Source organism: Cherax quadricarinatus, chromosome 24, assembly GCF_038502225.1.
Source record: "Cherax quadricarinatus isolate ZL_2023a chromosome 24, ASM3850222v1, whole genome shotgun sequence".
Taxonomy (NCBI): domain Eukaryota; kingdom Metazoa; phylum Arthropoda; class Malacostraca; order Decapoda; family Parastacidae; genus Cherax; species Cherax quadricarinatus.
In genome coordinates, this window is record NC_091315.1 from 34,496,889 (window position 1) to 34,512,043 (window position 15,155).

Here is a 15,155-nt window from a genome sequence, read left to right on the forward strand (position 1 = left end):
TCTCTCACTAATACAATATGCTCTTAGCACATTTTTCATAGGAATGTTTTGTGCTTATATGCACAGCAAATTATTATTATAATCATAACTAAGCACTAAACCCACATGGGTTATACAGTGCTGCTATGCATAGTAAAACATGCATTTTCTCTTATCGTACATTCAGCCATGATTTTGCAATTTATAAAATGCTTTCTCTCAAAATTACAAATTCTCGGTAAGAATTAATATTAGTCATGAGGAGTGCTAAACCCAATGGAGTCGTACAGTGTCTCAGAAAATGAGAGGCAATCTGGTTCGTTCCAAGGAAGGGAAGCCCAGTTCAATTCATTGGACCAAGAGCCCCTCACTGGCACAAAGGAACTTCCATAAAGGGGTTATACCCTCATGATGGCCTTCTTATAAACACCATCATCCATTAAGTTAGTTTGAATGCAATTATGTTGAACCTACCTTCTGCACATCATAGAGAATCTTTAAAGCACTGACACTGGGAAAGAAAACAATAAAAAAATAATCATTTAACTTTCTTTACAAAATGGTAATTACAATTTGAACATTTCTTTATACATAACAGATTGTTAGTACCTGTCTTTACTGGTTAGCACAATTTCCTAAATGCCCACATGATGTTTAACTGCTACAAGTCCTTCACTTAAAAAGTAAATTAAATTGTTACTAAACTCTCGTTAATTTTGTTGGAAACATATTAGTAGAGTAGAAGTGGAATGCAAGCTTTAATAACTACAGTCACTTAACAAGATACATTATAACAGAATTACTGAAATCTTGTTTTACATTTAAACAAAACTTTATACTTGGGGAGCATTAATTCAACAGTTGAATATTGTTTTCTCCCACCTAACAAATAACTGCTTATTGTGCTTTTCGAAAAACTAAGAAAAACAAACAAAAAGCTGCTCCTTTCCCACTACTAGTAAGCAGCTATAAAAAAATAATTGCTGTAATAATGGCAACTACTACAATGTGAAAATTCAAGGACAAATAATATCCTTCCACAAATTCCTTTGACTTTTATTGTGATTCCAATACCTATACCACACAATACGTCACTGAACTCTGGATTTCATTATGGTGTATCATAAATCTCAGAATATTCTCACTGAGGAAGAGACAAAAGGGTGGTCTGGTTGCTTGGTAGATAAGCCACATTACGGTTCTTTGCCAACCTAAAATGCAAGGATGATATTACTGTTCAAGATTACTGTTATTACTATTAATATTAACATAAATCACCTTTATCCTCCTTTTCATTGCACTGGAAATTTGGAATCCTATTGCATTATGGATTGCAAAAACTACATACCTAACTGCACTTACAAAATCTAAAGATTATAATTGAAACTAGCCAAAACTTAATATAAAATGTCACAAAACAAATTTAACTTTAGTTATTAACTCTTGCCTAAAATTCACTCAAATCTCAACAAGCTAAAATCCTCATTCCTCACCTGTAAGCAATGTCCTCAGCAGCTTCAATTCTCCTGAGTTCCACAAGACCCTCTCCAGCCTCACCAAATGACTTGGCTAGTAATGTAGCAGCTGAAGCATCACCATCAGCACTAATAATTGCTGCCTTTTTTTCTTGCTCTGCCTAAAAACAAAAGCAAATCAATTAAATAAACTCCTACAGCACACAATACATGAAGGGAACAAACTGTGACCGTGTTTTTGGTTTAAAACAGCGACTTCGCAGTGTATTTTCATATGGTTTTTATGGCTATATTCTCGATTTCTTAGTCTCATTCAGCAGAATGGAAGATACACTATGCGATTTTTATCGGTTTCACGACTGAAAGTAGCTTGAAAATGAGCTCAAAGTAGCATAAGTTTGCTTATACATTGGCTGTAAAATGTAGGGAATACCACAAAGAACTATCAAACTAGAGCAGTTAAATAAAAGCAGACAAAAGACTCAAATACAAATTGTAATCTTTATAAATACACCTACCATCCAACTTACGACCGAGTTCGGTTCCGAGAAACCGGTCGTAAGTCGAAATGGACGTAGGTCGAACTTTACCACTGAATATCAACATCACATTTTTGTAATGACTTTATTTTATTGTTTTATTTTGGTATTTCATGTTTTACTTTACTTTTTATGCTGTTAGTACTGTATTTTATACTGTAAGGTTTAGGATAAACACTGTGTACAACACAAATAGTTGTTTATTTCCCAGAAATTTGGCAAAAAAAAAAAAAAACACAGTCGTAAGTCGAGTGGTCGTAAGTCGAGCAGGTCGTAAGTCGGATGGTAGGTGTATTTAAATTATAATTTTATATATAGTGGTACAGTGAACCCTCGTTTTTCGTAAGGCTCAAAAGTCATAATTTTCGGAAATCATAACTTTTTTTCATCAAAACATTGACTCGTGAATCGCCATTTGACTCACAAATAGTCATTCATCTCGGATGCGTACGCACGGCCCCAAGGCGCCTCACACTCCATTCCCAGCCAGTGTGCCACTGTTTACCAGCGAGTGACCATCCCTTCACATGTTCATATGAAATATTTCATAATATTCCATTCATTTTAGTGCTTGCAACTGCTAAATAAACTACCATCGCTCCAAAGAAAGCTCCTAGTGCCATGCCTTTGGTAAAGAAGGTGAGAAATATGACTGAATTCAAGAAAAACATCATTGAACAATATGAAAGTGGCATACATGTGGCAGAGCTTGCCAGGATGTATAAGAAACCCCATACAACCATAGCTGCCATTGTGGCCAAGAAAAAGGAAATCAAGGAAGCTGTTGTTGCAAAGGGGGTAAATGTGCTGACAAAAATGAGATAGCCAGTACTCGAAGATGGCAAGAAGTTATTGTTGGTGTGGATCAACAAGAAACAATTAGCAGGAGAGTCTTACGCAGCCACTTATTTGTGAAAAGGCAAGGCAGTTGCCTGACGATCTCGTAAAGAAATTGCCTGCAACGAGTACTGATATTTGTGAATTTAAGGCCAGCAAAGTTTGGTCTGAGAGATTTAAGAACCGTAGTGGCATACACAGTGTGATAAGGCATGGTGAGGCTGCCAGTTGACAAAAATGCAGCTACAAAATTTGTAAGTGAATTCCAGGAGTACATACAGACTGAACAATTAAAACCACAACAAGTGTTCAATTGTGACAAAACAGGCCTCTTTTGGAAGAAAATGCCAAACAGGACCTACATTACTCAGGAGGAAAAGGCACTGCCAGGACACAAGCCTATGAAAGACAGGCTAACTCTCATGTTTTGTAGTAATGCTAGTGGGGATTTCAAAGTGAAGCCATTACTAGTGTACCATTCTGAAAATCCCAGTGTTCAAGAAAAACAAGGTCATGAAGAATAAACTGTTTTTTGTAAAGCTAATAATAAGCCATGGGTCACGAGGGAAATTTTCCTCGAGTGGTTCCACGAAGTGTTTGGCCCCAGAGTGAAGAATTACCTCCTGGAAAAGAAATTGGATCTCAAGTGCCTCCTGCTAAAGGACAATGCACCTGCTCATCCTCCAAACATGGATGACCTAATTCTGGAGGAGTTTGGGTTCGTCACAGTGAAGTTCTTGCCCCCTAATAGCACTCCTCTCCTCCAGCCCATGGACTAGCAGATCATTTCAAACTTTAAAAAACTCTACACTAAAGCAATGTTTCAAAGGTGCTTTAATGTGACCACAGACACTCACTTGACCCTAAGAGTTTTGGAAAGATCATTTTAGTATCCTCCATTGCATAAGCCTTAGAGGTAAGTCTTGGGAGGGAGTGACTACCAGGACTTTGAACTCTGTTTGGAGAAAATTGTGGCCAGATTGTGTCCACAAGAGGGATTTTGAAGGGTTTGGGGCTGACCTTGAGGAGCCTATGGCAGTTGTGCAATCTATTATGGCATTGGGGAATTCCATGGGGTTGGATGTGAGCTTGGAGGAAGTGGAAGAGTTGGTGGAGGACCACAATGAAGAGCTAACCACTGCAGAACTGCAAGAGCTTCAGCTGGAACAGCAAGGGACCACAAGTGTGCAGTGACTCTCAAGCTGGTTCTAGTGGCATTAAAAAACAAAGAAGGGAGGTAACCCCAGGAAAGCACTTGGTACCTGAAGTCTTGATGGCAGGGGATTCCCCTTCCAAACAGTAACTAATCCAATCCCTCCCTCCTACAGGAAAATGGGGAAAATGGATTCCCAAATCGTCAATTTCGATAACAGTCACACTCTCTGGAACGGATTATAATTACGAAAAACGAGGGTCCACTGTACCTCGAATTTCGGCCTTAATTCGTTCCAGAAGGCTGTTCGAGTGCCATTACCAATCAAATTTGTTCCCATAAGGAATAATGTAAATTAGATTAGTCCATGTCAGACCCCCCAAAATACACTTACATAATTGTTCGAGTTGGGAGCTGTTCGAAATTCGAGGTACCACTGTACTTAAGAATCACAACTCTTAACTATCCTTTAACCCTTTGAGGGTGGGTGCTGTAGTACTACTGCTTTGAAGTGTGAGTTGGTGCTGCTGTACTATGTGATGAACTCAGCTCTTTCAGATAAGCTGTGGGTAGGAAATTTGAGCCTAGATAAGAGAGAATGGGTCTATATGGTAAGTGTGCACCATATAAAAAAAATCCTACAGCGCACAGTGCATGATGCTTTTTGGTTTAAAATAGACTCTGCAGTGCATTTTCGCATGGTTTTTATGGTTGTATTCTCGGTTTCTTGGTCTCATTTGACAGAATGGAAAAATACATTACAGAAAAAGAGATCATTTTTATTCGTTTTAGGACTGAAAGTAGCTTGAAACTGAGCTCAAACTAAAGGAAATGTTCGATTTTTGCCAATATTCCAGAGTACACAAATTATGTCACTCATCCAATACACATCCAACTGGTCGGTCTAATACGTGTTAGGGAATGCGCTGACATTATTTATACAATTATTACAATAATTCTTCATAGACCCATCTACTGACATGTCCACTCCCAAATATCTGCTGTTAAGAGTTTTTATAAGGATAGTGAGGCTCAGGTTAGGTTGTGTAGAAGACAGGGAGAATACTTCCCGGTAAAAGTAGGTCTTAGACAGGGATGTGTAATGTCACCATGGTTGTTTAATATATTTATAGATGGGGTTGTAAAAGAAGTAAATGCTAAGATGTTCGGGAGAGGGGTGGGATTAAATTATGGGGAATTAAAAATGGGAATTGACACAGTTACTTTTTGCTGATGATACTGTGCTTATGGGTGATTCTAAAGAAAAATTGCAAAGGTTAGTGGATGAGTTTAGGAGTGTGTGTAAAGGTAGAAAGTTGAAAGTGAACATAGAAAAGAGTAAGGTGATGAGGGTATCAAATGATTTAGATAAAGAAAAATTGAATATCAAATTGGGGAGGAGTATGGAAGAAGTGAATGTTTTCAGATACTTGGGAGATGACGTGTCGGCGGATGGATTTATGAAGGATGAGGTTAATCATAGAATTGACGAAGGAAAAAAGGTGAGTGGTGCGTTGAGGTATGTGTGGAGTCAAAAAACGTTATCTATGGAGGCAAAGAAGGGAATGTATGAAAGTATAGTAGTACCAACACTCTTAAATGGATGTTAAGCTTGGGTGGTAAATGCAGCAGCGAGGAGACGGTTGGAGGCAGTGGAGATGTCCTGTCTAAGGGCAATGTGTGGTGTAAATATTATGCAGAAAATTTGGAGTGTGGAAATTAGGAGAAGGTGTGGAGTTAATAAAAGCATTAGTCAGAGGGCAGAAGAGGGGTTGTTGAGGTGGTTTGGTCATTTAGAGAGAATGGATCAAAGTAGAATGACATGGAAAGCATATAAATCTATAGGGTAAGGAAGGAGGGGTAGGGGTCGTCCTTGAAAGGGTTGGAGAGAGGGGGTAAAGGAGGTTTTGTGGGCGAGGGGCTTGGACTTCCAGCAAGCGTGCGTGAGCGTGCTAGATAGGAGTGAATGGAGACGAATGGTACTTGGGACCTGACGATCTGTTGGAGTGTGAGCAGGGTAATATTTAGCGAAGGGATTAAGGGAAACCGGTTATTTTCATATAGTCGGACTTGAGTCCTGGAAATGGGAAGTACAATGCCTGCACTTTAAAGGAGGGGTTTGGGATATTGGCAGTTTGGAGTGATATGTTGTGTATCTTTATACGTATATGCTTCTAAACTGTTGTATTCTGAGCACCTCTGCAAAAACAGTGATAATGTGTGAGTGTGGTGAAAGTGTTGAATGATGATGAAAGTATTTTCTTTTTGGGGATTTTCTTTCTTTTTTGGGTCACCCTGCCTCGGTGGGAGACGGCCGACTTGTTGGGAAAAAAAAAAAAAAAAAAAATTCACCTCCTCCATACTCTCGCCCTCTAATCTGATATCCAATCTTCCCTTACCTAATTTTTTTTTATCCTCATCACCTTACTCTTTCCTATATTCACTTTTAATGTCCTTCCCTACCAAACTCATCAACCAACCTCTGCAACTTCTCTTCAGGATCTCCCAAAAGCACAGTGTCATCAGCAAAGGGCAACTGTGACAACTCCCACTTTGTGTTAGATTCTTTATCTTTTAACTCCACACCTCTTGCCAACACCCAAACATGAGGTGAATCATAGAATTGACGAGGGGAAAAAGGCGAGTGGCGAACTGAGGAGTTTGTGGAGACAAAGAACCTTATCCATAAAATCAAAGAGGGGAATGTATGGGTGTGAGGCATGAGTTGTGAATGTTGCAACAAGGAGAAGGCTGGAGGCAGTAGCGACGTCATGTCTGAGGGCAATGTGTGGTGTGAATATAATGCAAAGAATCCACAGTTTGGAGATTAGGAGGAGGTGTGGGATTACCAAAACTATTATCCAGAGGGCTGAGGAGGGGTTGTTGAGGTTGTTTTGGACATGTAGAGAGGATGGAACAAAATAGAATGACTTCAAGACTTACAGCAAGCGTGCGTGAGCATGTTAGACATGTCAGACACTGACTTTTTTGGGTTGTCCTAGGTTGATGGCCATCTGGGTCATCCTTCCTTCCTTCCTTCTTTCCTTCTTTCCTTCCTTCCTACCTACCTTCCTTCCTACCTACCTTCCTTCCTACCTTCCTTCTTACCTACCTATCTACCTTCCTCTCATCTCTTCCTTCCTTCCTTTCTTCCTTCTGGTTTCCTGGGCATTCCTTTCGGTCACAAACTCCTCAAAACCATGAAATTCATCTTCAACACTTCCAACTGTGTCTGAACTGTCACTTGGAAAAAGAAGTCGCAATTCGCCGGAGAGTGAGGTATTTCTTACCGCGAGGCATGGTAAACAAGGTCTACTGAAATGGCGTTCCCACCAATGGCTCCAAGATTTTTTTTATGCTGCACACACTGACCACGCAGATCCATTCTCTTACATGCAGGCCTACCAGCTTTCTCCTGCTATATCTGAAACTGCTAGAATTTTGGCGTAATATTTTACGAGGATAGTGAGGCTCAAGTTAGAGTATGTAGGAAAGAGGGAGATTATTTCCCAGTAAAAGCAGGCCTTAGACAAAGATGTGTGATGTCACCGTGGTTGTTCAATATATTTATAGATGGGGTTGTAAGAGAAGTAAATGCAAGGGTCTTGGCAAGAGGCGTGGAGTTAAAAGATAAAGAATCACACATAAAGTGGGAGTTGTCACAGTTGCTTTTTGCTGATGACACTGTGCTCTTGGGAGATTCTGAAGAGAAGTTGCAGAGGTTGGTGGATGAATTTGGTAGGGTGTGCAAAAGAAAAAAATTATAAGTGAATACAGGAAAGAGTAAGGTTATGAGGATAACAAAAAGATTAGGTGATGAAAGATTCGATATCAGATTGGAGGGAGAGAGTATGGAGGAGGTGAATGTATTCTGATATTTGGGAGTGGACGTGTCAGCGGATGGGTCTATGAAAGATGAGGTGAATCATAAATTGATGAGGGGAAAAGGGTGAGCGGTGCACTTAGGAGTATGTGGAGACAAAGAACTTTGTCCTTGGAAGCAAAGAGGGGAATGTATGAGAGTATAGTTTTACCAACGCTCTTATATGGGTGCGAAGCATGGGTGATGAATGTTGCAGCAAGGAAGAGGCTGGAGGCAGTGGAGATGTCATGTGTGGTGTGAATATAATGCAGAGAATTCATAGTTTGGAAGTTAGGAAGAGGTGCGGGATTGCCAAAACTGTTGTCCAGAGGGCTGAGGAAGGGTTGTTGAGGTGGTTTGGACATGTAGAGAGAATGGAACGAAACAGAATTACTTCAAGAGTGTATCAATCTGTAGTGGAAGGAAGGTGGGGTAGGGGTCAGCCTGGGAAAGGTTGGAGGGAGGGGGTAAAGGAAGTTTTGTGTGCGAGGGGCTTGGATTTCCAGCAAGCATGCGTGAGCGTGTTTGATAGGAGTGAATGGAGACGAATGGTTTTTAATACTTGACGTGCTGTTGGAGCGTGAGCAAAGTAACATTTATGAAGGGATTCAGGGAAACCGGCAGGCTGGACTTGAGTCCTGGAGATGGGAAGTACAGTGCCTGCACTCTGAAGGAGGGGTGTTAATGTTCCAGTTTTATAAACTGTAGTGTAAAGCACCCCTCTGGCAAGAAAGTGATGGAGTGAATGATGGTGAAAGTTTTTCTTTTTCGGGCCACCCTGCCTTGGTGGGAATCGGCCAGTGTGTTAATAATAATAATTACGGGACCAACAATGTCTCTTAAGCTGTAATATTATGGAACCGACACTGAAAGGGTTAAGACTGCTGAAACCGAAGGGATATATGGCAAAATTTATATATTTGTAATACAGTATTAGATTTTTTCTTTAAAATTTATAAAATAATAATTAACATACAAAAAGAAAGACAACTGGTCAAGAACTATATTCTTAATATTTACAATTCTGAAGGTCAAATTATAAAGATAATTTTTCTTGGTTAATGTTTTGTCAAATGCAACGTATTTTGTACATGTTCTTTTAATAAGTACAGTAATGTATTCTTCTTCAGAGATATCAACTATGTCCATTCAAATAGGAATCACCACAAACCTTTTCTACTAAGAATTTTGCTCTCTCTGCTTCCTGCTGAGCCACCTGCTTAAGCTCAACAGCTTGAGTAAATTCCTTGCCGAAGGTCAGATGAGTCTGCAGCAAAGATAAATTTTATTATTTTTCCACATTAATAACTTACAATTAAAAACACTAACCAAAGAAAATGGAGTGATAACTAAAGAAGTATGAAAATATTATATTATGTGAAGAGCTACAACCACATGGGTTATTCAAAACAGCACATGGTTTAGGCTCAGTCTACTTAAAACACTTATTTAGAATGAAAGTAATTAACCAATACAGAATTTGTATGCAATATAGAGAAAATTTTGTTTTAAAAATATACTCTATAACAAATAAAACTGGATAATAAAAGTGAATTAAAACAGGCACAGGGTTCTTGCATGTGCCTCCCTAATGCCCATTTATACATATATACATTTTTTTAAAACATCGGCCATTTCACACTGAGTACATATATATTAGTTACTTTTCACTCACAATAGATATATCATCAAGGATTAATCCAAATTGGGCTGAACGTTCTGTAAGCTGTTCACTGACATTGCGTGAAACTTTTTCTCGATGGGTGATGAGTTCTCCAGCATCATACTGAGCCTGTGAAAACAAGACTTTTATTAGCTTATCTCAATCAGAAGTCACTGAATATTAGGAAAGCTTCACATAATATGATTCACTCTCATTAAGATGATAGAGGGGATCCCCAATCACTTATTGCAATATATCTTATTATAATTTTTACCTTTATAGCCAAAAGTCCCCTTTTCTCTTTCTCCTGTTTTCCTCTCATTGTACTGTGCCATACACAAAATGTTTAAAAGATTTATGACTATCCATTTTTTAACATGTCGGCCGTTTCCCACCGAGGCAGGGTGACTCAAAAAGAAAGAAAAAGCTTTCATCATTCAAGACTTTCACCATCACTCATACATTATCACTGTTTTTGCAGAGGCACTCAGATACAACAGTTTAGATGTCCCTCCAAACTGCCAATATCCCAAACCTCTCCTGTAATGTGCAAGCATTGTACTTCCCATTTCCAGTACTCAAGTCTGGCTATATAAAAATAACCAATTTCCCTGAATCCCTTCACAAAATATTGCCCTGCCCACACTCAAATAGCTCGTCAGGTCCCTAAAACCATTTGTCTCCATTCACTCCTATCTAATATACTCATGCACACTTGCTGGAAGTCCAAGCCCCTCGCCCACAGAACCTCCTTTACCCCCTACCTCCAACCTTTTCGAGGACACCCCTACCCCGCCTTCCTTCCCCTACAGATTTATACGCTCTCCTAGTCATTCTACTTTGTTCCATTCTCTCCAAATGACCAAACCACCTCAACAACCCCACATCACCTCCAAATTTCATTTTTTCGCTGAATCTTGTAAAGAAGCAATCTTCAACCTACGTCTGTATTTATTGAATCTGAAGTGGAGAAAAAAACGTACATACATACCACAACAGCTTTAAGTACTTCATTTGTGATAGAAGGGAGGACACGATCCTCATAATCAATGCCTAGAGTTGTGAAGATCCTGGGAAGTTCTTGACTCATTGGATGGAAAAGTACTCGTAACGTGATGTTCACAGTTTGCAAATCTGTTGCAAAAGAAAAACTTTTAGTCCTTTCACATTAAATTTATCTACTCTATGATTTGTTCAAAACATCCTTATACACAGCATCAGCTGCTTCTATCACTGCAATAAAAAAACTGAGCAATATCTTATTGTCATGAAGCAGTAAACCTCAATAATTTATGTTACAGAACATAACATTTTTGTTATTTATATACATTTTTTAACACACCAGCTATTTCCCACTGAGGCAGGGTGACCTAAAACGAAAAACTCTTAAGTTTTTCTTTCTACATTCAGTAATTTATACAGGAGAAGGGGTTACTGGCCCCTTGCTCTATTTATATACATATTGTACTTAAAAATTTAAATGTGAAAAAATGCCTCAAAATCCAGCAAATTTTTAACATTTCAATCTTTCTAAGTCAAATCTCCTACCCAGAGGCTATCCATACCTAAACATTAAGCTTTCTTTTAATTCTTTTAATAGAAGCCTCAAAATTAGGTACAGTATGGCCACACTTATATAGCAGGTTAGGTTCCAGGATATGGCAGAAATTGTCATAAAGCAAAAAGTTATTTTTTCCACTATAAATGCATCTGGGTTTTCTTCTATATTTTAAGTAGTTCTTGTTCTTCTTTATTTCCTATTATCTCCATGGGTAAGTGGAAAAAAATTCTTCCTCCGTAAATAATGTGTGTCGTAAGGGGCGACTGAAATGCTGGTAGCAAGGGGCTAGTAACCCCTTCTCCTATATAAATTACTACACTTAAAAAGCAAAACTGGTGACTCACCAGCATCAATCAGGCATAAAATATCCATGATGGTGTCAAAAGTTTTGGCCTTTCTTTTTAACTTTAATACCCGATTCCATCTGTGACTCAATTTGGATTATGCAAAATCTAATACTGGAATGATGAAACAGAACTTAAGCTATGTCCACACAGATACAATGCTACATTAAGAATGACTAGACAACAAGTTTACTTTACTTCATCTGATCAGCACTTAACTAGAAAGACGGCCTGTATCCATGGATCTGCCTACCTCTGCCTATCTGGGGCAAGCTACTACAATATTTATAGGTTAATGGGGAGAAGATTGTCTTTGAATGTGTCTTCTCCAATGTATCATATTTTGCTAAACAACATTACACTAGGCAAAATGAAGTTACATGAAACATGACTATACAGTGAATAGGTTAATGCAGCAGGATGCAAAAGTAAAACACATTTTGTATACTTAACCATTGGTGTTAGTTATTCTTTTTTATTAACACATCGGGTGTTTCCCACCAAAGCAGGGTGGCCAGAAAAAAAAAAAACTTTAATCATCATTCACTCCATCAGTGTCTTGCCAGAGGCATGCTTACACTACAGTTATAAAACTGCAACATTAACACCCCTCCTTCAGAGTGCTGGCACTGTACTTCTCATCTCAAGGAATCAAGTCCGGCCTGCCGGCTTCCCTGAATCCCTTCATAAATGTTACCTTGCTTACACTCCAACAGCACATCAAGTATTAAAAACCATTTGTCTCCATTCGCTATCTAACATGCTCACGCATGCTTGCTGGAAGTCCTAGCCCCTTGCACACAAAACCTCCATTTAGCCAAAATATGGAAATTTAATTTGAGATCAGGTAAACCACTGGAGAACCTACTATATTTTCATGATATTATTTTTCACTTTCTGTAAAATCATCATAACCAACCTTTACTGCCAGTGTTTACAGGGACATTCCTGGGTCGAGTCCTAGCATCAAATATAACTGGTCGTTGTACCCAGGGGATGAAGAAGTGAGTACCCTCACCAATAACTGTGTCCTTAACTCCAGCAAACCTATCAAAGATGACAGCTCGGTGGCCTGCATCAACTGTGAAAAATAAAATATGCAATTTACCAATAATATCATGTTTTGGGATCATACAGCACCTGATGGAGAATGGGAACTAATGATGATGAATGATGATGAAATTATTTTAGCATGATGCATGTTTTTACAAAGGAGTATTACAACTGGTTGTACATGCCAAAAGTCCCTTTATATGCAGAACATTTTGGGCAAACTTAAGACTAACTTAAGCTTAATAAGGCAATAACAGTGCAGTAATTATACATATGGTCATTAGGCGAGTTACAATGAATACATGAAAACTGAATATTCTATTAGTTTTGTAGACAAGAATTATGGTTTTGATTATTAACCTAAGGTGGGCACAATGGAATGATTTACATTTGAGAGGATTATAGATATTGTGAGTAAGTATATATTGATTACAATGTTTTAATAAATTCTTGATATTGAGAAAATGCACATACAGTTTTAACATATTTATTTATGATGGGCTGGGATGTGATAAGGTGTTTTCTAACTGTAGTTTTAAAAATACTAGCCGAGACAGTGGTTCTGGAGACTTCTGGCCGAGACTTCCAGATTTTGGGTCCTTTTATGTACATTGAGTTTTTGAACAAATTTAGCCTGACACAGGGAATCTCAGAGATTTTTGTGCCTAGTATTGTGTCCATGGGTCCTATTACAACTGTCAAGAAGGAACTTCAGGTCGGGATTTATATTAGAATTGATTCTGTAAATGTTGGTGGCACAGTAGTACAAGTGAATATTTTTGTACAGTGAGTAGGTTTAGGTCTTTGAAAAGGATGGCTCCAAGGTCTAATTCCTTGGATCAAGAGCCCTTCAGCAGCATCAAGGAACCTTCCTGGAGAGAATAACTTAATGAATTCCAACAAAATGACATTTTTTCCATTGGGTCTTTGGAGGGGTTGGGGGGAGGGGGGGATTATGATAATCAAGGTTGTTCCAAGGAAGAGAGGTAGCTACAACTCATTGGATCAAGAGCTACTGACCTTCATCAAGGTATCCCCTTCCCCCAGCAGTGAGATTATTACTTATAAACCCACCATTATAGAGCGCAGAGTTCACAACGCCTCCCACTACTGCTACACCAAAGCCAATTTGTCCAATCCTTGTAAAGAGGTTTGCCATCTGCTGCGCCATGTCTCTTGCTGCTAACTAGAAAACTCAGAAGTAAATGTTGACTACCAGGTAGTGGTGAGGCCTCAGTGTTTCTCAAGAACACAAATATTCAGCAAAATAAGAAGTGTGTGGAGAGTGAGAGCCGACCAGAGCAGACGATCCACACACGAGTACCATACTCACTCTCCCTCTTATATTTAACCTTAACTTCTCACTATATTATATACCTAAATAATAAAATATAAATATTATCGACTTTTGAGTATAAAATAGTATATATTTAATGTGAAATTATATTAATTTTTACCAAATACGTAATGAGTAATCATTGGATTTAGGCTGTTTTAGACAATGTCTTAACACTAGCACCATTCACATATATTACAATAATAAGCATAACAATATATTTTTATATGATATAAAAATTTAATGTAATTTATAATACAATAAATATTGTTTGTAACATTACAAACTTATAGACAATTGAGATAAGTATGTCGATATTTATTATATAATAAATACTGTTTAACACGACAGATTTATGTCACTATATTATCAATAAATTTAATTAAATTTTTAAAATTGTATTACAATGTATATTACAAATAATATGTTTCTTAACTGTGAGAGCCCGGGTTCGATTCCCGGCGAAGGGGTGGAAACATGGGACGTGTTTCCTTACACCGGTTGTCTATGTTCACACATCAGTAATAATAGGTACCTGGGTGGTAGTGGACTGGTGTGGGTCGCATCCTGGGACAAAACTGACTTAATCTGCCCGAAATGCTCTGCATAACAAGCGGCTTTGTATATAGTAGTATGTCATTGATGTCAGCTAGGACTGTATACCTTGTACATATACTTGTAGAAATAAAGATATATATTATAGCTAAGAGAGGCGGCATCCAAAGGTATATCAAATCAAATCAAGTTTATTCTCTATAAGGATTACAATGCTGGGTTTACAGAATTTGGATATTGTGTGGTTTACATGTAGTAAAATACTAATTACAGAGTGTACCACTAGAACACCTAGCATGGCTAGGCATTAAGAGATAAGATAAGATTTCGTTCGGATTTTTAACCCCGGAGGGTTAGCCACCCAGGATAACCCAAGAAAGTCAGTGCGTCATCGAGGACTGTCTAACTTATTTCCATTGGGGTCCTTAATCTTGTCCCCCAGGATGCGACCCACACCAGTCGACTAACACCCAGGTACCTATTTGCTGCTAGGTGAACAGGACAATAGGTGTAAGGAAACGTGTCGGAATTTCCACCCGCCGGGAATCGAACCCGGGCCCTCCGTGTGTGAAGCGGGAGTTTTAGCCACCAGACCACCGGGCCACCATTTCGGGCAGACTTAAATTAATTCTTAACTTTAAAATATTACTAGCGCTTCTTTTTGATTATAATAATAATAATTTAAAATATTACAAATTATGAGGTAAGTTGGTATTATGGCTAAGTGACTAAATACTAGTTTGTGAGTTTAGCAATGTGAATGCTTTTGTTTTCGCACAATACATAGTTTCAGTATTG

The 15,155-nt window shown here is 38.5% G+C and overlaps 1 protein-coding gene across 1 annotated transcript; it reads right to left on the reverse strand.

Annotated features, from left to right (window-relative positions):
- Positions 1 to 511: 511 nt before the first annotated feature.
- Phb1 (prohibitin l(2)37Cc) lies at positions 512 to 13,786 on the reverse strand. The gene is made up of 7 exons (XM_070088327.1): positions 13,541 to 13,786; positions 12,333 to 12,494; positions 10,500 to 10,642; positions 9,521 to 9,637; positions 9,017 to 9,112; positions 1,473 to 1,615; positions 512 to 1,190 (listed from the first exon to the last, which is right to left on the reverse strand). Exons 1-7 carry the CDS (start codon positions 13,635 to 13,637, stop codon positions 1,121 to 1,123), a joined length of 828 nt encoding a protein of 275 aa, XP_069944428.1. The 5' UTR covers positions 13,638 to 13,786; the 3' UTR covers positions 512 to 1,120.
- Positions 13,787 to 15,155: the final 1,369 nt, after the last annotated feature.